Below are 19,888 nucleotides of genomic sequence, written 5' to 3'. Positions count from 1 at the left end.
AGAACGGTCCTGCCCGCCTCGATGGGCCAGATATTACACCTGGACCTGATAGAAGCTCCTGTTGCTAAAGAATCATCTTTGCATTCCTTGCATTAGAACTCGAAGCCAATCGAAGATTGTTCTGGCTCTGATGTTGTCTCACGTGCTTTTGCCATGGGCAATGCATGCCATTGCAAAATATTATCGGCAGGTTTCGGCTGTTCGGTGGATATGCTGTAGGGCTGTTTGATTATCGCCAGATCGTACCGAAGACAACGGCTAATCAAATGATGAAACAAACCATTACAGCATGTGTTAGAATCAATGGTAAAATTATGCTCTTCGAAAATAAAAAAGATGGGCCAGACAGCCATCAATGGCAGCATTGTAGAGTGGCTACCGATTAGGAAAGCGATTAGGAAATGGTTCCATACGGTGACAACTTGCAGGACCTGGACCTGAACCAGGATGACCTGATGCAAGGTCAATCGCTGCACCACTTTGGCCGCTGAAGAATATGATCACGGCTTAATCTTACATCGATTCACGAGAGCCCTTCCTCCGGTGACATCGCGAGCAAATGCTCGGAATTGTAAGGAATCAAATTGAAAATGAGTCAACATGGAAATGGTTAAAATGGAATGGAGGGACATGTTTGATTGTTTGGTGAGAAATGAAAAAGGAATAATTTCAAACAATGGGTAAAAGACTAAAATAGGCCCCACCACTCACGGTGAGTTACTGAGTGACCGAAAAAAAAACTTTTTAACTGATTAAGTGTAAATTTTTCACCCCTCCTCCATTCCCTAATACATTAATTTTCGTCTTCGCATATTTTAATAAAGATTTGGTTACCAAAAATGGTAAAAGACTAAAATAGGCCCCCCACTCACGGTAAGCTACTGAGTGACCGAAAAAACCGCTTTTTAACTGATTAAATGTAACTTTTTCACCCCTCCCCCCTTCCCTAATACATTCATTTACGTTTCCGCATATTTTTATAAAGATTTGGTTATCAAAAATGTTGAAATTAGCTATTTTTTCGGCCACTCAGTAGCTCACCGTGAGTGGGGGGGCCTATTTTAGTCTTTTACCCCAAAAATGTTGAAATTAGCGATTTTTTTTCGTATGCGGAAACGTAAATGTATTTGGGAAGGTGGAGGGGTGAAAAATTTTCATTTAATCAGATAAAAAACGATTTTTTCGGTCCCTTAGTAACTCACCGTGAGTGGGGGGCCTATTGGGCAGTTATGAGAATAGTAAAATAAACAATGATTTATGTTTACAAAACGATTGGCTCGTATCACGAGGATGCCGCATCTTCAAATATAAATATTTATTCCTAAATTAGCTCCGCCCTACGAGAGATCTTTCGCTAGCTAGCCAGCAAAACACTTAAACACCTCTGTTTCTTCAGTCATAAAGTGATCGGTGATCGTGGAGGGCCGTACAAGTGAAAATCTTTACATCTCCTTTAAAAATCATGTGTGAAATAAACGATAATTATGTCCAGCAAGGACGCAACCTACAGTCTAGAAACTACTGTAACAATTCATCTGTTGACAAATCGTACACGGAAGATGATTCCCACTACATTCTTAAATTCGGTATCGACCGATTACTTGGTCAACAGATGAGTGATCAAGCAAGAATTGTTGAACATAGAATATGTGCAACAGAATTTGACGGTCGTCACTACCCTCCTGATCCAACAGACAGGTTACACAGTGAAAACAATCATTTGAACAATCTAGAGACAATTAATAGTGTATTCAAACACGACGTACCAACAAGAAACAATCTGATCAAACCGTTCCCACGACGTGTTGAAACGGCCTATACGGCGGGTAAGTTCTTTCTTCTTACTCCTTTTCCAGTTTCAATATTTCAGATTAATGTGTAACATCGTACATCGTATCGTCTGTCTGAAGCAGTAAAGACTCGTAACCGGCAAACATATTGAAACAATCTCAAAGTATTCGGAGAGTTCAATCTCACAAAAAATAGGAAAAATCCAATAGAACATCAGGACGCGCAGTGCCACGTAATTTCCTCTTTTAAATTTCTATGAATGGTCATTGTGATCATTCTGTTCAATTATGTTTTCAGTGCTAGCTGTTGGATACAACTGGCCATATCCCCAAGATTGTAATAACTGTGGGTTTTAAATGATACTACAACCATGACGATGATCACTCCAACGATAGTTGTTGCATTGAAAAGTTGTTGTAACAATTGATGATGAGTTCCGGTTCTTACCGCAAACATAGGTTTGAAACAGTCAAAACTGTCGTTAAGACATTGAAGCTCATTGCACTTTCTAAGAAGTGGTGCCATTTTAGCAACACTCTCCAGAACACTGCCTGACGCTTTTCCGTGCATACAGCGTCGCCCAGCCATTTCCATAGGAAGAAAACACATGCGGAAGAAAACACAAAATACAACACAAACCCACAAACCCATTGTGCAACCCAAACATTGAAACCCTATTCCCCAATTCCATTATGTAAGCCCTAGAACCACTGCCAAGAATGGCGTAATTTGCATTTAACTGTGGCATTACTAGTAGCATGAACAAATTCATTAATGGAAAAAGAAAAACAATGGAAAACAGATCTTAGCACGTATGAGATAGATCGTTAATTCATTTCAGTTCCGAGCATATCAATTCTTGAAGTGAAACAAATGGCGCTAATTTCATTTTGCTAACCACGTAAGACAATCCTCGTCTTATTTCATAGCCTCTGTCATCTGACAATATGCATATTGAGTTGAGATGTATATTGAGTTGATTGAGTAATAGACCCTAAAGCAGCGCCTTCGAATTTCTAATGCATTTAATTTTACTCCGCACTTCATTAAATTTCTGCCACAAATTATTCTTGAATTTGTAATTTGCTTCTTCCCTCAAAATAAGCAGGAACAATGTAAAATTTTTCTCCAGGTTTTTTTTAATTCAACGTTTAACAGTCGAATGACTTTTCATGTTTCTTCCGTTCCGCAGTAAAACCTGCGAATATTTTTTTTTAATCACAGACAGCGCCGTACTCATTCAAATAATAAATCATGCATTGCGGCACGAAGTACACCTTCATGTGAATGTTCACAATAAGATTCCTTCTCTCCTATTGTATGAAGACTATTACAGCAACTCATTGACTTGTTGTTGCCTGTTTCAGTTAAAATCTGGCCGCACGAAATAGGTCCTATCCTAGCATTTCCAGCCAAATCTTCACAAGACAATAGTTATCAATGATGTAAATCCTCTTCTCTAGAAACACTTTTTTGCACACTTGTTGTTTGGTTGTTATCCCTAAACATATTTGATTTGTCGCCACAATCGCTGATCCTTTATTAAATTACATTTCAACGCATGTTTTATGTTATGCTTTGAATTCGGTCAACACCTGCTCGTACAACTTTTGTGCACTTGTTTTTAGCAATCAAGTTTTGTTCTAGGATCTGTTAACGTATTATAGCCGCGACTCAGAGTTTTAAATTCATCATATGGGATTTCGGCAATCTGATGAAGCAAGCAGAATCACATTGTCGAAAAGATTTTTTTTAGACAAGTAACGTACGTTCATTGTTGTGAAAATATTTTAAGGATTATGTCGTGATCCGTTAGGGTGAATTGGTCGTAGAATAAACGCATGTTAGGAGGTTCGGTACGATCCTGGGTTCGAGTTCCTTAACAACTGATATCTCAAATATTATAATAGATTCAGAATAATTCTTTTTTCTCACTTTTCAAATGTAGGTGATCTTGTCCGATGAGAAGAATTTTGATAGTCCTGATTATTTCATAGAAAACTGGTGTGATTTACGCAGAAGAAAGGAATATTTCTCCTTTTGCGATTTCGGACGACGGTCCAGGCCGCGATGATCCAGGCCGTACCAGTGGTCTATAGAAAGGGGCGTTCTGCAGTGTTACATCAACTAAAAACATGACCCACGAAAAATCATCCCATTTTTATCCAGTTGGTACAAGCCGAAAGAAATAAAGTGCGATTGATAGCTAATTTCTTCCTCTACCTTGGCGTCAAAATTTGAACACGTTATCGCAAACCGTTTTGTAATGAAAAAATCAATCTCATTACTTTTGGAACGCATGATGTATTTTGTAGTGCGGCTATAGAAAGTTACCAAGTGCTTATATCGTATTTGGACATTTGGTCATTTATCTACCCTGAGCCAAAAACATGTTCTATTTAAAGCAATCAGGTTTCCTGTCTCCAAATTCGAAATTCACACAAACTTAGCTAAAACCAAAGGGTCTCAAGGAAGGTTTCACCATTCGTCTCACAAGAGTCTCACCATTTTTCAGTTAATCTGTTATCGCATCATTCATTATGCAAAATATTCAAATACTACACTAATATACGCCAAATGCTTATAGACACACTTCATATTAATTACTTATTGATACTTATCTAACGCTGTAAATAAGGTGGAGCACTATGTAAAAAGAAACAGTTTTCCAAATAACTGTCTCCCTACAGCTGCAGTATGTTGCAATAGACGATCCATTCTGCTATTGTCTAAACATGTTTTGGTTTCCCTCGACAAGAACAACTAACTTAACGAGAATTTATCTTTATCTGCTTACTTGATGCTTTTTATGGAAGATAGGAGTGAAAACAAATGGTACCGTGAAAAGGTGAAGGAAATACATATACTGTTTAGAATAAGAACAAGAATTTGCTTCCAAACAAACTGAGTTGTGGAACATGCAAGAGAAGAGAAAAGACAAACATTATGAACCGGATAACACATTCATATAAACAAAATCGACCAACACTAGTCATGGTTTATTGGATGAAATAAATTATACTTCCCTCAACACGTGCACTCCCTCAGCAACGAATGATTGTTTTAAAATAGGATACACGGATAAGATAGAGCATTTGTTTACAATAATAACATGTGAAATCTCGATGAAGAGTACAGACAAACATAACAAATTATGGAGTTGACCTGAGATGTTGAAAATTTGTATTTGATATTCAGAATTGTTACCAGGTGAACAAGCTAAAAATGGCCGTTTGCTTATGGATGGACTTACAAACTAAATTGAACTTTCATTGACATGTCATACTGTTTTTTGTGTTTATATGACACCTGTTTACATGTATCAGTCTACTTCATAAGTGATACTACACAACAACATATATTATTTCTTGCTAATCATGTCTAGTTTTGTTCTTGAAAAAGAGCTTTCGCGGGGAGCTCAACTGTTTTGCTATCTTTAGGAAGCGAAACCAAAACACATCGCACTCGTGAAAAATGGTCCAAAACGATTTCAATACATTCAACTGGGATGTTATAACCCAACCCGCTAACTTAACTGGACCTGGACCATTCCAAATATCACTTTTCGACGATCGGCCAAGCGCTGGCAGAGCAGCACTTTGATTTGTATGCAGTTGTCGGAAACGTTTGTGTCGCTAAGTGAACAATTCTTTTGGCATGGTAGACACAAATTGCCCAAAAGATAGGAAAAATGTATAGCTGGCAAGGAAAAATAGTTGGAATAATTTTTTTTTTGGTTTTCTATTTTAAAAACTGTGATTTTATCGACAAAAAAACGGCCAATTTAATCTTATACACCTGGTACATTTTGGTTTTACTAACATGGCGGTCAGTTCATCGAGCCTGAAATTTTGCGAGAATATTTTCTATTATATTAAAGTGGCGCTGATCCCTAAAGTATAAATTACCGAAAACCATCTATTGTGTATTGGTCAAAGCTGAAAAATTATTGTTCCTTTTTGTATTTACAGCTGCACAGCCTTCAACAGGAGATACGCGTCAATTCGTTTCAGAAACGGCAACTTTTACCAACATGGCAAATGGGGTAGGATTCATAGAATCCACGTCAAAAAATATCATTTTCTCATTTGCAAACCATGTTATAAACGATTCATCTCATCTACAAAAGGAATCATTTTCATTACATTCAAAACAAAGTAAAACCAACAAAACTGCTGAACATGCCACAACGATTCGCAGGAAGCGGTCATGGTCCAGAGCAGTGTTTAGCAGTCTCCAAAGGAAGGGACTGGAAAGGACATTCCAGGATCAGAAATATATCACAAAACCTGACAGGAAACGTCTTGCAGCTAATTTAGGCTTGCACGATGCGCAGGTATAGTTACTGTAACTACAAAATATAAAAAAATGTCAATTGAATTGTCTTTCATGTAACATCAATTGAAAATAGTAAAAACATACTTGCATAAACGGAAAAAATGTAGTTATGTATAAATGAGTGTAAACAATATTTATCTAAGCTGGAAGATAATGTATGATATTGGAGCATTTGATTCAGATAAAAAGAAATTAAAAATCAATATTCATATCAATAATAACGCAAAGTTATTATTAATTCTCTTGATTTAGAATTTGAATCAATACGATCATTTGTTTCAAAATAATTTTGCTTCCATGGATCGATAACTAATTAAAGCATATTTTTATACAAATTCTAAAGGTATGTCGTACATTTTTACATTACAGGTAAAAGTTTGGTTTCAAAACCGTCGAATGAAATGGCGACACATGGTTAAAAGTAAAAGACTGCCTTTCACACAAAGTCGTACTACAATCAACGAAACGATATCTAAAGGATCAAATACATCGGACGTGTGTGCACCAGTCGATGCAGTGTTAGCACTTGACATCGATGAAGACAGCAGAGATATTGATATAATTATAGATTGATTACTTCCATTGTATAAATTCCAAGCCAAACATAAAATATATTACGTTTTTCGAAAATGGTGGTAAAATAAAAGTTCTGTCCAGAGCGTGCCTGTACTTCATAGTTTATCATGCACAGCAGCATAGAGGAGCTGCTATGATGGATTCAGATGTAGTTAAACTTCCCAAAATCTGCGATTACGATATCATCGATCCAAGAGCATCTGAATCAAAGCATTTATCTGAATCAAAGTTTGGTAAAAGACTAAAATAACCCCCCCCCCCCCCCACCACTCACGGTGAGCTACTGAGTGACCAAAACAATAGCTCAATTCAACATTTTTGGTAACCAAATCTTTATTAAAATATGCGGAAACGTAAATTAAGGTATTAAGAAGGGGGGGGGGGGGGGAGGATGTAAAACACTTCTTGAACTATTATCAAACTTTCCCCATTCCCAAATACCTTAATTTACATGTATACATGCAAATAGCATGTAGAGAACGCAATTTGTATCCAAAATCATGGGAAAACTTCGGAAAAACAGCGGAAAATCATCGTTTAAAGGCTGCTGGGAGCTGAATCGGACCAGTATAAACCAACGGAGTCAAATTTTTCAAAAATCGGAACTAGGAACTCACGGAATAAGGAACTCACGTGAGGGGGGTGCTAACAGAGCCTCTAGACGGTGAAACGATTCTCAGGCTCAAGAATTTGCTCAATTTAGCTGAGCCTGGCCCAAGCCTGGCCTGAGAATCGCTTTGCTGTCAAAATAACAGTCAATGACAGATAGTTTGACAGTTCGATCGGCTGTAGCTCCGTTCTCACTTTTTCTCTGTTTCTACACGAGCGAAAGCATTCTCGATTAGGATTTGTATGGAATTGACAGTCTCAATTCTCAGTCTCTTCTCAGTCTCGGGCAAGATGTGTCAATTAACCAGGTGAAGTCATCCTGAACAAAATCGCTGGCGAAGATAAGAAAAATGAATGAAAAAAACTGACAGATGCTGAACCTTCTGAAAGATTGTTTTGGTTGAAATCAGAGATGCTGTTTCCGATTTGAGGAATAAGAAATCTGTTTCGAAGGTTCAAGTTTTCCAAGTTTTTAAGAATTCTGATTCTAAAAGTGTAAAAGGTCAAGTTTCCAATCCCTTCGCGAGACAGCACTGATGATTTGGGCGCTACCGGCGGATGCTGCTCGCTGGAAGCGGTGCCCAACGGATCCCCGTAAGTGATCGATCAGTCGCTCGTTTGTTGAAAACAATGAGTATGAATCATTTAAACGAGCAAAAGAGATACTATATCTGACAAAATCATTAAAAATTTCCGGATATCCTTCGTATCACCAAACGCTTTCTGTCGATTTGGTAAACATGTATTTGACAGCTGCTGAAGTCCAATATGGCGGCGAGTGAAGTGCTATGACTTCACCTGTTATAGTTAAAACACTTTGGTCTCGGGCAATTCTCGCTCTCGCTTAGAGGCGCTGTAATAGTGGGTTTTTACCAATAACAGCGCTTCTAGACGACAGCGACAATTGCCCGAGAATATAGAATGAGAATGGCAAATGTCAAAATTTGTATGGATTTGACATTACATTTGACATAATTCTCAATTCTCGACTCATTCTCGGGCAATTCTCGCTGTCGTCTAGAAGCGCTGTAAATGTATTAGGGAAGGACGGAGAGGTGAAAAAAATACATTAATCAGTTAAAAAGCGGTTTTTTCGGTCACTCAGTAACTCACCGTGAGTGGGAGGGGGCCTATTTTAGTCTTTTACCAAATAGGCCCCCCATCCACGGTGAGTTACTGAGTGACCGAAAATATCGCTTTTTATTTGATTAAATGTAACTTTTTCACTCCTCCCCCCTTCCTTAATACCTTAATTTACATTTCCGCATATTTTAATGTAGATTTAGATACCGAAAATGTAGGAATTAGCGATTTTTTTGGTCACTCAGTAGCTCACCGTGAGTAAGGGAGCCTATTTTCCCCTGTCTTTTGCCTATTTTTTTACCCTCTAATTGAATGCATATCGAGTAAAGCAAACATTTTGGTTTATTGAGATTTATAAAAGAATCTATCTATCTGAAGAAAAACATAGAAGGTGTGCATTCCATAGATATTTCCGGACAAGGTACGTTGCGATAGTGGCCATTAATACTTTTTGCGGAGCAGGCTGCTGAGCTATGCGGCTGCTGCTGCGGCTGCGGCTGCTGCTGGTGTTGATGATGCTTTTATGCTGCTTTTGCTGTTGCGCCTGCGGTTACGGCTGCGGAATTGCGATCGCTACTACTATAAACTTTGCGCCAATCTTTGTCAAGGAATGTTTTATGTAGAGTCACGTCCTTTGCAGTATATTTTAAAACAGTTTAACGATGCTTTTCCTTCTCCGTAGCCGTTCCATTCACACCATCGCCATGTTCACAATTAGTGTGCTTTTCCGACAATGTTTCCGATAATTCTCCCTTTTCATCCTCAGTAAATCTCGTTGATGTTTCTTCTACCCCACAATGGGGTAAAAAAGTACCTCGTACACTCTCGAATGCTTTACGGAAACCTAATTTAGTGTACAGTCCTCGTGAAGCATCGTTTTCAGGTCTTATTACAACAAATGGTATGTATCCTCGCTGTATGACTAACTTCGTCAATGATTTTGCAACCTGAATACCGTATCTACGAAAAAAAGGAAAAACATTACTTAACACACCAATTTGAAACACTTTGTTTATGCTTACCCTTTTCTACGAAATTTAGGCTTCGTTTGCATGGAAAACATTCCTCCGTAATATGACTGCAAACTCCAGGCAGCTAATTCGTTGTCAGATAAATTAAACACTCCGAAGCCCGGAAGCTGATGCACTAATTTATTAAACAACTCTAAACTCTCGATGTCGCTGGCTGGGTAAAGATCGTGAATGTCCTTGACATCGTTTATACAGAGCGGTTTCATAATCACCTCGTTCGATGCCAACGGTTCCAATGGTAAATCTAAATCATTAGGACATTCGTGTACATATATGTCCCCATAGATATGCCCATCCAACTTTCCCTTTACTTTTTCTCTGAATATCTCTTCCATCGTACGCATAATGCCTACATGTGTGAAATTCATATAAATTGGACTATTCCAATCGAAAAGAATGTCCTCGTCTTTAATCAGTTCCATTCGCTCTAGTTTATCTGGAGGACAGAAGATACCTACGCTCTCGTTAGTTCTATTGTCCGGCTAAAAAAGTAGAAATAAAAAACGAATATTATTAGACCCGGAGTATCGACTATTTGTTGACAGTGTCTTCGTGGATTCTTAAAAAAGTTCAAATTAATCTACAATTTCTTTAATTTTAAATTAAAATTCTTGATTATCTAATAGTTTTGATGTTTTTTTTCAATTAAAATTAGAGAAAAACCCCTTTTTTCTTTAATTACCGGGCCTACGTTACTATAAAGTTTCGCTAGGTTGAAAAAATCGGAATGTAAATGATTTAAAGTTTTGTAATAAAAAGCAAAAAGAATAACGATCATACTGAAACGAACTTGTAAATGTATAAGGTTAACTTGTTTATGTAATTTGAAAAAAATATACCTTCACTCAAGATAGTCGTATTTCAAACATATCATTTAGCTTTAAAAATCGTGTAATTAATTATGAAATCTATACAGACAAAACAAAAAATGAAAATTCATTAAGAGTGGTTGTTGCTAGAAATAGTGATATAATTTCAATTTCTAGGTTTTTCCTTTTCGTTTTTTGTTGCACCTACCGTATATGTACAACCAGGAAAATGTAAGCAAATAGGATCGTCTGGCCATGTTTTCGCCCTATAAAATTGAAAGTGCCATACTCTATCATTCAGGTACGTCTTGATCGTTTCATGGAACTACGGGAAAAATATATGAAATTGTGCGATGTTGAATAAGGTATCCTAACGGTAAACATAAAAAAAATGTAGACTTACTTTTAAGGAATAAGGAAAATAATTCTGTAAAATTTTCATCATTCCCTCCAGCTCATATTCCTTAACAATCACAAAATTCTTTCCCACGGGTACTATGGCCATTGTTGTTAGATGTTTTGGGGCAATGAATAGCTAGGAACGAGCAAGAAAAGTAATAAGTTAATAATGCATAACACACGGCACATCACAACCACCCCCCCCCCCAACACGTGCAATGCAATGCAATATATATATATATATATATATATATATATATATATATATATATATATATATATATATATATATATATATATATATATATATATATATATATATATATATATATATATATATATATATATATATATATATATATATATATATATATATATATATATATATATATATATATATATATATATAAAGTTAAACTATCTGCGTATCTATCAGCATGACTATAAATACGGAAAACACCATGATGTCAACACGAGACACGTCGCGAAGCTTCCTCGGTCGTTTGAAAGGCTAGTTTTGATTGACGAATTTCACCTATTTTATGCTTACTTACTTTTTTTACTATCCTTATTTCAATGTCAAAAGTACTTCAATTCCTAGCTCAGTTTACGAATCTTCATTATTGTTTTGTAACCCCGTCAGGACGTTGTTTTCCTAAATTAATGCTTTCATATTGGAGTTGCTATGAAATCGGCAGTATGCACCTTCATATTTGTTTTCTTTGCAAACAGTTGTACAAATTATTATTTATTCCTTCAGCTACTAAAACCATGTCCACTGAATGAAACATGTCCGTACGGGGGCCAAACCAATTTTTCTTATTTAGCTGCCGTGTTTTATATCGTTTAATAGTGCACAACAATTTTCTACGAATTTTCTTATACCAAATAAGCAATTAAGGCAGCTGGAAGCGAATTAACGAGCAACCATTTTTGCAGTGTTGACTCTTAGGGAAACTTACACAAAAACTGGTGAGCTCTGATGATTCACGCAACCGCTAGTATAACGCAAAATTACGATATGCGGAAATTTAGTTTTTGCAACACTTGATTCATCGACTAGCAGCTGTCCGTTGTCACCAGTGGAATATAACTAAACGAAGAGAAAATCGTAGCTCTTTTTTGAGGCAGATACGCGTCAGGCCGCAATTCACAGTTCACTGTGTACTCCACCAAAAATGCGTGTTTCTGCTAGTCCTTCAACAATTCCGAGAGACATTTTAACTAACATTTGCGACCTGCCGCATAAACCAGAAAATTTACCGCATTTACGAATCGTGCTTCGTGAAAAATATAATCAAGCCACCAACCAATTTCACCAATACAGACACAACATTTTTTTTTTTTTTATTTTATTTTGTGATCCATCTACTTAATGTACATCTATAGAATAAAACGCGTCTGAAATGTTTCAACGTTCGTTGTGCGCAGGTGCAAGGCTTGAGGCTGCATAACTGCAATACTTGTATCCTTTTGGTCTCATTTCACACGTTTATTCGGAAAAAATCTGTTAACAATGCTCCGCGCCTATCTAGAAAAAGTACAACTATTGTGAACGTAATATTCAATCAACGGATACACTATTTAGCTCATTTAACGCTGTAACTAGCAACAGTCAATCATAGAGACAAATGAGCGATGCACCCCTCAACACAAAGCTCACAATTCCAACTGCAATGCATATTTTAATTTAATTTTTAGTACAGACTCTTCTTCCCTCGTTGAAATCGCCTTCATCATATTTTTTTTCATCATTTTTGCATCGTCATCCAACAATTTTTTTTGCGATATGCTATATTTCTTGATAATGTTTCTCCACGAATACTATGCAATTTTGTGCCGGCCAGTCGCTGTGCGGGATCTATGAGAGCATCAAACTGTACGTAAATTTGATTAAAGATAAAGTTGATTAAGGAACCCCCCCCCCCTTTCCCCTGGTTTATCCCCTGGATATTGGCGTGCTTTGTTCTATCTGCGCTATTATGCTACTGTTGTGGACATGTATTATCCAGACTTTCCGGTGCAACGGCCAAGAACGGATCCGGATTTCATCACACGCATCAGGGCCATGCTTCAGAAGTCGATAGGAAGGGACTGCACCCGCTCTATCCCGACCGACGACCCGGCAGGTCGCCCCTCCTTCTCCACCGGTTCCACCTGCTCCACCTTCTCCACCATCTCCGGCTGTCTTACCAGCTCCCCCCCTTCCACCTACGCAACCCAAATGAGCTGGGTGTTATTGCAAAAACTATACAGCAAAATCTAATACCAGAGACAATATTCGCGGCTATGCAACCCATAAGCTTGTACCATGCTTTATATTATTCAATCATTTCCAGATTAATATCAAACAACCTTTACCTAACCCGACAAAAACCTCCCCGATCCGAAAAACCCTATCTTTAAAATCATTCTCACTTCCGTTCCGATTGATACTGTCGCCACAGCACAGGAATCGCAGCCATCGGCAGAAGTACCGAAGGATGCCTCACAGCTGATGACGAAAACAAGGAGTTTGCTGGTTAGGAAGCGGCAGGCGAAGGATATGCTGCCGCAGACCATATCATATCACCACATGTCGTAGAGCGTTTCATAGCCCTCCCCTAAATGGACGACCAGTTTAGCGAAGCAAGGCCGAATCTCCGGTAGTGGAGCGGCTAGCAAATACTCGCAGAGCCGGCATGGAGGATCAAGCAAAACATTTTGCGCAAACCACTGCCTTATGATGACCGATTCTTCCGACCGATGTGATCGCGGAAAATTTCATACCTTGTGGAAAACAGGTAAAAGGATATCAAAATAAAGCGGACGAAGCGTCGAAGCCCATGTAGAAAGCATCAAACATCCACAAGCGAGTTAGCAAGATCTAGAAGGATGATAATAATTAATAATAATGATAAAACTGTTGTTTCTCTTCAGCGAAAGAGTGCGGCGCATGTTTGAGCACGCCTACGATGGATATTTGCGGCACGGAGTTCCCTACGATGAATTAAGACCGTTATCCTGCGACGGTATTGATACGTGGGGTAGCTACTCCTTGACCTTGATAGACGCCCTGGATACCCTGGCAGTGATGGGAAATTACACGGAATTTGGTCGAGTCGTGACTTTACTAAGCGACCAGTCGTTCGATGCGGACATCAATGTCTCCGTATTTGAGACGAACATCCGCATCATCGGTGGTCTGCTCTCTGCCCATCTGCTGTCGCAACAGGCCGGAGTGGAATCCTTGGAACTAGGATGGCCATGCAGTGGTCCGTTGCTTCGATTAGCAGAAGATGTAGCACAACGTTTGCTTCCTGCATTCGATACCGCGACTGGAATGCCGTACGGCACTGTAAATCTTAGACATGGTGTGCCCTACGGAGAAACATCCGTAACATGTACAGCCGGAATAGGAACATTCGTGTTGGAATTCGGCACACTGAGCCGTCTCACGGGCAACTCAATCTACGAACACGTGGCGACCAAGGCCATAAAAGCATTATATGCGCATCGCTCCCCAATCGGTCTCTACGGTAATCATATCGACATTCAGACAGGGCGCTGGACCGGCCAAGATGCGGGGATTGGTGCTGGAGTAGATTCGTACTACGAATATCTGGTGAAAGGTTCGATTTTGCTCGAGAACCCAGCGCTGATGGCCACCTTTCTTGAGGGCAAAGCTGCAGTTGACCGCTATTTGAAACGGGACGATTGGTAAGTTTCGAAAATCGAGCAAACAATCGACGAACCCTAGAGTCCATGCTGTTTTCAGCTAAAGCCGGGGATACATGAAGCGTAAACTCTCGTATAAACTCAGGGTGTAATGCCAAAAAGATTAAGCAGGGGATACATGAAGCGTAAACTCTCGTATAAACTCAGAATGTAATGCCAAAAAGTTTACGCTTCGTGTGGCAGGCATAATCGCATAAAAGTTTATACCGAAACGTTAACTGCAATTACATTCGTGCACCTGCAATTACACTATGCTATTACATCAATTACATGTGTTTCTGGCCACAAAAAATATAAATCGACGAGATAAGTTGATTTCTGAACATCTTTTTCTATATTTTAAGATGTTAGTTGCTGTATTAGCGATTGTAGAACATTCAATTCTTCAGAACGCTACGCTTCATGTTGGTGCTGTGTTTACGCTTGCTTTTACGCTCGGATTTACACTCAGCGGGCCTATAATCTTTTTGACATAAGTATAATCTTTTTGGCATTACACTCTGAGTTTATACGGGAGTTTACGCTTCATGTATCCCCGGCTTTATACTTATGTCAAAAAGATTATAGGCCCGCGGAGCGTAAATCCGAGCGTAAAAGCAAGCGTAAACACAGCACCAACATGAAGCGTAGCGTTATAAAGAATTGAATGTTCTACAATCGCTAATATACAGTAAAAACATCTTAAAATATATAAAAAGATGTTCAGAAATCAACTTATCTCGTCGATTTATGTTTTTTGTGGCCAGAAACACATGTAATTGATGTAATAGCATAGTGTAATTGCAGGTGCACGAATGTAATTGCAGTTGACGTTTCGGTATAAACTTTTATGCGATTATGCCTGCCACACGAAGCGTAAACTTTTTGGCATTACATTCTGAGTTTATACGAGAGTTTACGCTTCATGTATCCCCGGCTTAACGCTTTTTTGGACGGTTTATTTATGGCAGTCCCACGGATTTAAACGAGCAAAAGCGATACTATTTCTGACAAAATCATTGAAAATTTCCGGATATTCTTCGTATCACCAAACGCTTTCTGTCGATTTGGTAAACATGTATTTGACAGCTGCTGCAGTCCAATATGGCGGCGAGTGAAGTGCTATGACTTCACCTGTTAAGCCGGGGATACATGAAGCGTAAACTCTCGTATAAACTCAGAGTGTAATGCCAAAAAGATTATAGGCCCGTGGAGTGTAAAACCGAGCGTAAAAGAAAGCGTAAAGGCCGGAATACACGAAGCGTAAACTCTCGTATAAACTCAGAATGTAATGCCAAAAAGTTTACATTTGCCGTTTACACGATGTAAAAGAGATTATAGGTCCACGGAGCATAAATCCTAGCGTAAACGCTGTTTGCAAGCGATTTGCCCCACTACATTTCCTGTTCGTGGTTTGCATTAATAGTGAGTGTTCATTACTAGCGTTTTTAATCTTTTTCTTTGGAAAAAAGATTCTATTTTTCTCACAAAAGTCGATTAAAGTTCAGTGTAATTCGGATTACGCGTCTCAACCCGGTCATGTAAACATGTTCAAGTGTAAATTAATTTTATATTTACGCTTGAGTTTACGCTTCATGTATCGCCGGCTTAAGCACAGCACCAACATGAAGCGTAGCGTTATGAAGAATTGAATGTTCTACAATCGCTAATATACAGTAAAAACATCTTAAAATATAAAAGAAGATGTTCAGAAATCAACTTATCTCACCGATTTATATTTTTTGTGGCCAAAAACACATGTAATTGATGTAATAGCATAGTGTAATTGCAGGTGCACGAATGTAATTGCAGTTGACGTTTCGGTATAAACTTTTATGCGATTATGCCTGCCACACGAAGCGTAAACTTTGTGGCATTACACTCTGAGTTTATACGAGAGTTTACGCTTCATGTATCCCCGGCTTTATAGTTAAAACACTTTGTTAAAACACTTTGGCGAATACAGCGTCTCCAACGCAACCAAAACAAAGGCACGAACTGTCATTTTTTTAATCGTCGCGAGCGATTTTGTTCGGGATGACTTCACCTGTTTCCTATAGACACTTTGCTTAATACACTAAGGTGTAGACGGAAAAATTTGACAAAACGCAGATTGACCGCGATATCGCAGCAAATAAAGCAGCAGGGCATTATTATCGGTCCAATTTACATACATTCAGAGGCGTTGTATGAAATTTGATTTTTTTGGTTGTTTTATTCTAGACGGGAGACCTTTGTTGTTGTTCGCGCTATTTTTACCAAAATTTATTGCCCTTTACGAATGTTTTTGACGAGTAAAAAGTAAAGATTATAGTATCGCATGAGATCGGCCGATCAAAATCGTAGCGTGTAGACGCCCCATAATAAGTGTGATCGGTCATCTACAGGAATCCGTGGGGCTGCCTTCGATACCATATCGATCCGCCGGTAGCATCCAAACCATCATTGTTGTCTCGCGAAGGGGTTGAAACCTTACGTTTTGCACTTTTAGAATCAGAATACTTCAAATCTTGAAAAACTTTAACCTTCGTTAAGGATTTCTTTTCAAAGCATCTCCGATTGCAACCAAAACAGGCTTCATAACTGTCACATTTTCATACGATTCTTCTCTTTGCTTGTTGTTCTTCATTGTTTTGGTCTACGATTTAAGGTTAGAAACGTGTTCCGTGTTGCCTCCGGCTGTTCGCGGCTGTTCCCGGCTATCCCAGGCTGTTCCGGAAGAGTAGATGATGGCGAAGGCAAGAAAAAAGCCGGCGAAAGCGACTTCATCGGCTGCAAGTGAGTAAATCTGGGAAACCGCGTTAGTTTGTTCGTCCAAAATCGCTAATTGTCCCGTTTCTCAACATCCGCTGTTTGCGCAGAAAAGAAAGTGTGTGTGCCACAGAAAGGGAGGAGCAGGTACGAGATTCTGGAGGCTCGAAAGGATCGTTCGAAGAAAGCTATCGTAAAGAAACATGAGCTAGTAGAAACCCTGGAGGAAGCATATCGCCGGAAACTCGACGCAGAACTCAGCGGGACGAAAATCAACCACTTACTGCCGATCAAAGTAAAAGGAAAAGGATTGGTTACTCGGACAGCCCCAAAGAATGGGCCTAGCGAATCGACCGAACGAGAGATATCTACTTGCGGTTCTGCGAACGATGAACACCCAACACACAGTACTGACGACACAACATTCAATACGGGAAACCCCCAAAAAGTGCTAACTCTTGCAGAAATTCTGTTGAAACGGAATCAGGAAGTTCGAGAAAAACAGCTCTCGATCGGTTCTCAATCCGCCGCAATCTTAGAGACACCGGACGCCCGAATCGACAACTTAAATACCTTGTTGGATTACATCCGGGCAGTCCGTAAGGATGGAGGGATCAATTTATTGGCCGTCAGGAAAACGGCAATCATATCGCTCGCAGAGATTTTCAGAGACATAGTTCCAGAATTCCGAATTGGCATAGTGAACAAAGAAGAACAAAAATGTAAGTATCCAGAAGACTATCTAGGATAAAACGAATGTCTCACTAAATAGAAACATTTCTTTTGAAAAAAATTGTGTTTTAGTGAAAAAAGACACCCTTGCCCGCGTTAACTTTGAGAATAAGCTTCTATCTTACTACAAACAGTACCTAAAAGAACTAGAGTGCATCACCAACTCATATCATCGCTGTCTGCGCCAATCCAAAAAGATGGCCATTGATACCACGCAGCTTTTGCAAACGTGTGTGCAATGCATGTGCGACTTGGTGTTGGCTCATCCGTATTTCAATTATTCTCCAAACATTGTGCAAGTGCTAGTTTTGATGCTGAACGACGTGAAGGAGAACATTCGGAAAATAGTCCACTCGTGTTTCGCTACACTTTTCAAAACGGACATCAGGTTAGATCTGACCTATCACGTACGTAAAATCTCGATATATCTCTTCAAGTTCATCGTTGATATAGAGCAATTCCTTTTATTGGTTTCAGACTGTGCGTCACATTAATCAGCTGCTGAAGAAAAAGGAACGCCATGTGCACCCAGAAATGATATCCTGCTTAAAATTTCTTCAGATACATCGAATTAATCTACATGATGATACTTTACTGGAACTCAAAAAACAAAAACTAGAAAAACAAAAATCGCGAATAATCAACATGTCACGAAAAGAGCGTAAACGGAAGAAGAAACTGCAAGAATTGGAAAAGGATATATTTGAAACGAAAGCTGAAGAAAGCAAACAAATCGTTCGCCAAAAGTTAACCAACATTTCCAAGCTGGCCTTTATGATTGTATTTAAAATTCTTAAATGCTATCCAGACTCCCGCGTTCTGAGCGTTACACTTGAAGTGCTATCTAAATTCGCCCATACCATCAACATCGATTTTTTCGCCGATTTGGTAGAACTTTTGAATAATCTACTAGAAAATGCTGAGCTTGGGTACCGAGACCATTTGCACTGCATACAAACCGTGTTCACTATTTTGGGTGGACAGGGTGAGGTGTTGAATATCGATCCGGCCAGATTTTACTCGCATTTTTATAAAAATCTTCTCTACGTTCATGGTGGTAAGTAGTCTATTATTAGTAGTAGTAGACACTTATTCTATTGCACAACGCTTCGCATCTGCTAATATTTTAATCATTAAATGCAGGTAAAAATCACGGCGACATGAAGACTATTTTGAACACCCTGGATATTCTATTATTTAAGCGGCGCCGTAATGTAACCTCCCAGCGCTACTTGAGCTTCCTAAAACGATTAGCTACTCTATCTCTGCAAACACTACCAAACGGTTCTCTTGGTCTGATAGCGATCATACGGAGTAGTTTACAAATGAACCAACACCTTGATATTCTTCTGAATACAGACGAAGTCATAGGGTCGGGTACGTTTGATCCTCTGAACGACGAGCCTGAGTTCGCCAATGCCAACTGTACGTCCTTGTTTGAAACGACTTGTTTGGCTCGACATTTCCACCCTACAATAAGAAAAGTCATACCACATCTATTTCTCGCAACCGAAAATAGAATCACCTATATGGCAAGAGCATTGTAAGTATTTATAAAAAAAAAAGTATAATATCAATTATGTTTACTATTATTAATCACATTTTGTTGTATGTTCACAGAACACCAAGCGAATGGTATGCAAACTATGATTGTAGTGAAGTTATTTTCAACCCAGAAATTACTCCTCCTGCAAAGTTAAAAAATACGAAAGAAATTCGAAGTCATCTAGGAATTGCGTCAGTAAAAGAACGTTTCTTAGTCGACTGTGCGACTGAGCATTCACATGTAAAATATGAAAAATTGGATACAAATTATCCATTAGCATTTGACTACTTTGCAGAATATCTCTGATGAGACGGGCAATCGTAGTTTTTTTTAACAAAATTCTTATTTAGTCATTAAACAATATTTTCGTGCTCCAACTGCCGCACCTTAAATCATTGTAACACGTTTCGTTTCTTCAAAGAAAAAAATAAAAAGAAATTGTAATAAATGGTAACTACACCCCCCCCCCCCCCCCACCCCCAACCCCGTCGCCATTCTTACAAATAGACACGCGGTTCACTTCAACA

General features: G+C 38.8%; 4 protein-coding genes across 6 annotated transcripts; 3 read left to right on the top strand and 1 right to left on the bottom strand.

The window, feature by feature from the left end:
* Positions 1–5,792: 5,792 nt before the first annotated feature.
* Positions 5,793–6,705, top strand: LOC126581445 (homeobox protein H2.0-like). Its single transcript, XM_050245107.1, has 2 exons — positions 5,793–6,127; positions 6,499–6,705. Exons 1-2 carry the CDS (start codon positions 5,825–5,827, stop codon positions 6,700–6,702), a joined length of 507 nt encoding a protein of 168 aa, XP_050101064.1. The 5' UTR covers positions 5,793–5,824; the 3' UTR covers positions 6,703–6,705.
* A 2,016-nt stretch (positions 6,706–8,721) lies between these two features.
* Positions 8,722–11,932, bottom strand: LOC126581444 (uncharacterized). The gene is made up of 5 exons (XM_050245106.1): positions 11,599–11,932; positions 10,641–10,772; positions 10,446–10,562; positions 9,420–9,910; positions 8,722–9,357 (listed from the first exon to the last, which is right to left on the bottom strand). The coding sequence occupies exons 2-5, from the start codon at positions 10,740–10,742 to the stop codon at positions 9,054–9,056; spliced, it is 1,014 nt and encodes a 337-aa protein (XP_050101063.1). The 5' UTR covers positions 10,743–10,772; positions 11,599–11,932; the 3' UTR covers positions 8,722–9,053.
* Positions 11,933–13,529: 1,597 nt separating this feature from the next.
* Positions 13,530–14,339, top strand: LOC126575433 (ER degradation-enhancing alpha-mannosidase-like protein 2). Its single transcript, XM_050236129.1, has one exon. The coding sequence runs from the start codon at positions 13,530–13,532 to the stop codon at positions 14,337–14,339; it is 810 nt and encodes a 269-aa protein (XP_050092086.1).
* Positions 14,340–16,649: 2,310 nt separating this feature from the next.
* LOC126580671 (nucleolar complex protein 3 homolog) lies at positions 16,650–19,815 on the top strand. 3 transcript variants are annotated; one of them, XM_050243921.1, is made up of 7 exons: positions 16,650–16,795; positions 16,983–17,110; positions 17,194–17,805; positions 17,888–18,222; positions 18,293–18,872; positions 18,959–19,358; positions 19,436–19,815. In XM_050243921.1, exons 2-7 carry the CDS (start codon positions 17,059–17,061, stop codon positions 19,665–19,667), a joined length of 2,211 nt encoding a protein of 736 aa, XP_050099878.1. In that variant the 5' UTR covers positions 16,650–16,795; positions 16,983–17,058; the 3' UTR covers positions 19,668–19,815. The 3 variants fall into 3 exon arrangements, with proteins under 3 accessions (XP_050099878.1, XP_050099880.1, XP_050099881.1); XM_050243923.1 differs by having other exon boundaries at positions 16,687–16,759; XM_050243924.1 differs by having other exon boundaries at positions 16,741–16,759; positions 16,988–17,110.
* Positions 19,816–19,888: the final 73 nt, after the last annotated feature.

This window comes from Anopheles aquasalis, chromosome 2, assembly GCF_943734665.1.
Source record: "Anopheles aquasalis chromosome 2, idAnoAquaMG_Q_19, whole genome shotgun sequence".
In the NCBI taxonomy this organism is placed as follows: domain Eukaryota; kingdom Metazoa; phylum Arthropoda; class Insecta; order Diptera; family Culicidae; genus Anopheles; species Anopheles aquasalis.
Note: the sequence above shows the minus strand (reverse complement) of the source record. Positions and strands in the feature narration are given on the sequence as shown.

Excerpts from the sequence above, each read along its gene's own strand:
- LOC126580671 (XM_050243921.1), top strand. The coding sequence starts at position 17,059 with ATGATGGCGAAGGCAAGAAAAAAGCCGGCGAAAGCGACTTCATCGGCT. Across the intron at positions 17,806-17,887 it reads GAACAAAGAAGAACAAAAAT|TGAAAAAAGACACCCTTGCC; the intron begins GTAAGTATCCAG and ends ATTGTGTTTTAG. Across the intron at positions 19,359-19,435 it reads ACCTATATGGCAAGAGCATT|AACACCAAGCGAATGGTATG; the intron begins GTAAGTATTTAT and ends GTATGTTCACAG.
- LOC126581444 (XM_050245106.1), bottom strand. The coding sequence starts at position 10,742 with ATGGCCATAGTACCCGTGGGAAAGAATTTTGTGATTGTTAAGGAATAT. Across the intron at positions 10,563-10,640 it reads ATTTTCCTTATTCCTTAAAA|TTCCATGAAACGATCAAGAC; the intron begins GTAAGTCTACAT and ends TTTTTCCCGTAG. Across the intron at positions 9,358-9,419 it reads CCTAAATTTCGTAGAAAAGG|ATACGGTATTCAGGTTGCAA; the intron begins GTAAGCATAAAC and ends TTTTTTTCGTAG.
- LOC126575433 (XM_050236129.1), top strand. The coding sequence starts at position 13,530 with ATGATAAAACTGTTGTTTCTCTTCAGCGAAAGAGTGCGGCGCATGTTT.
- LOC126581445 (XM_050245107.1), top strand. The coding sequence starts at position 5,825 with ATGGCAAATGGGGTAGGATTCATAGAATCCACGTCAAAAAATATCATT. Across the intron at positions 6,128-6,498 it reads TAGGCTTGCACGATGCGCAG|GTAAAAGTTTGGTTTCAAAA; the intron begins GTATAGTTACTG and ends TTTACATTACAG.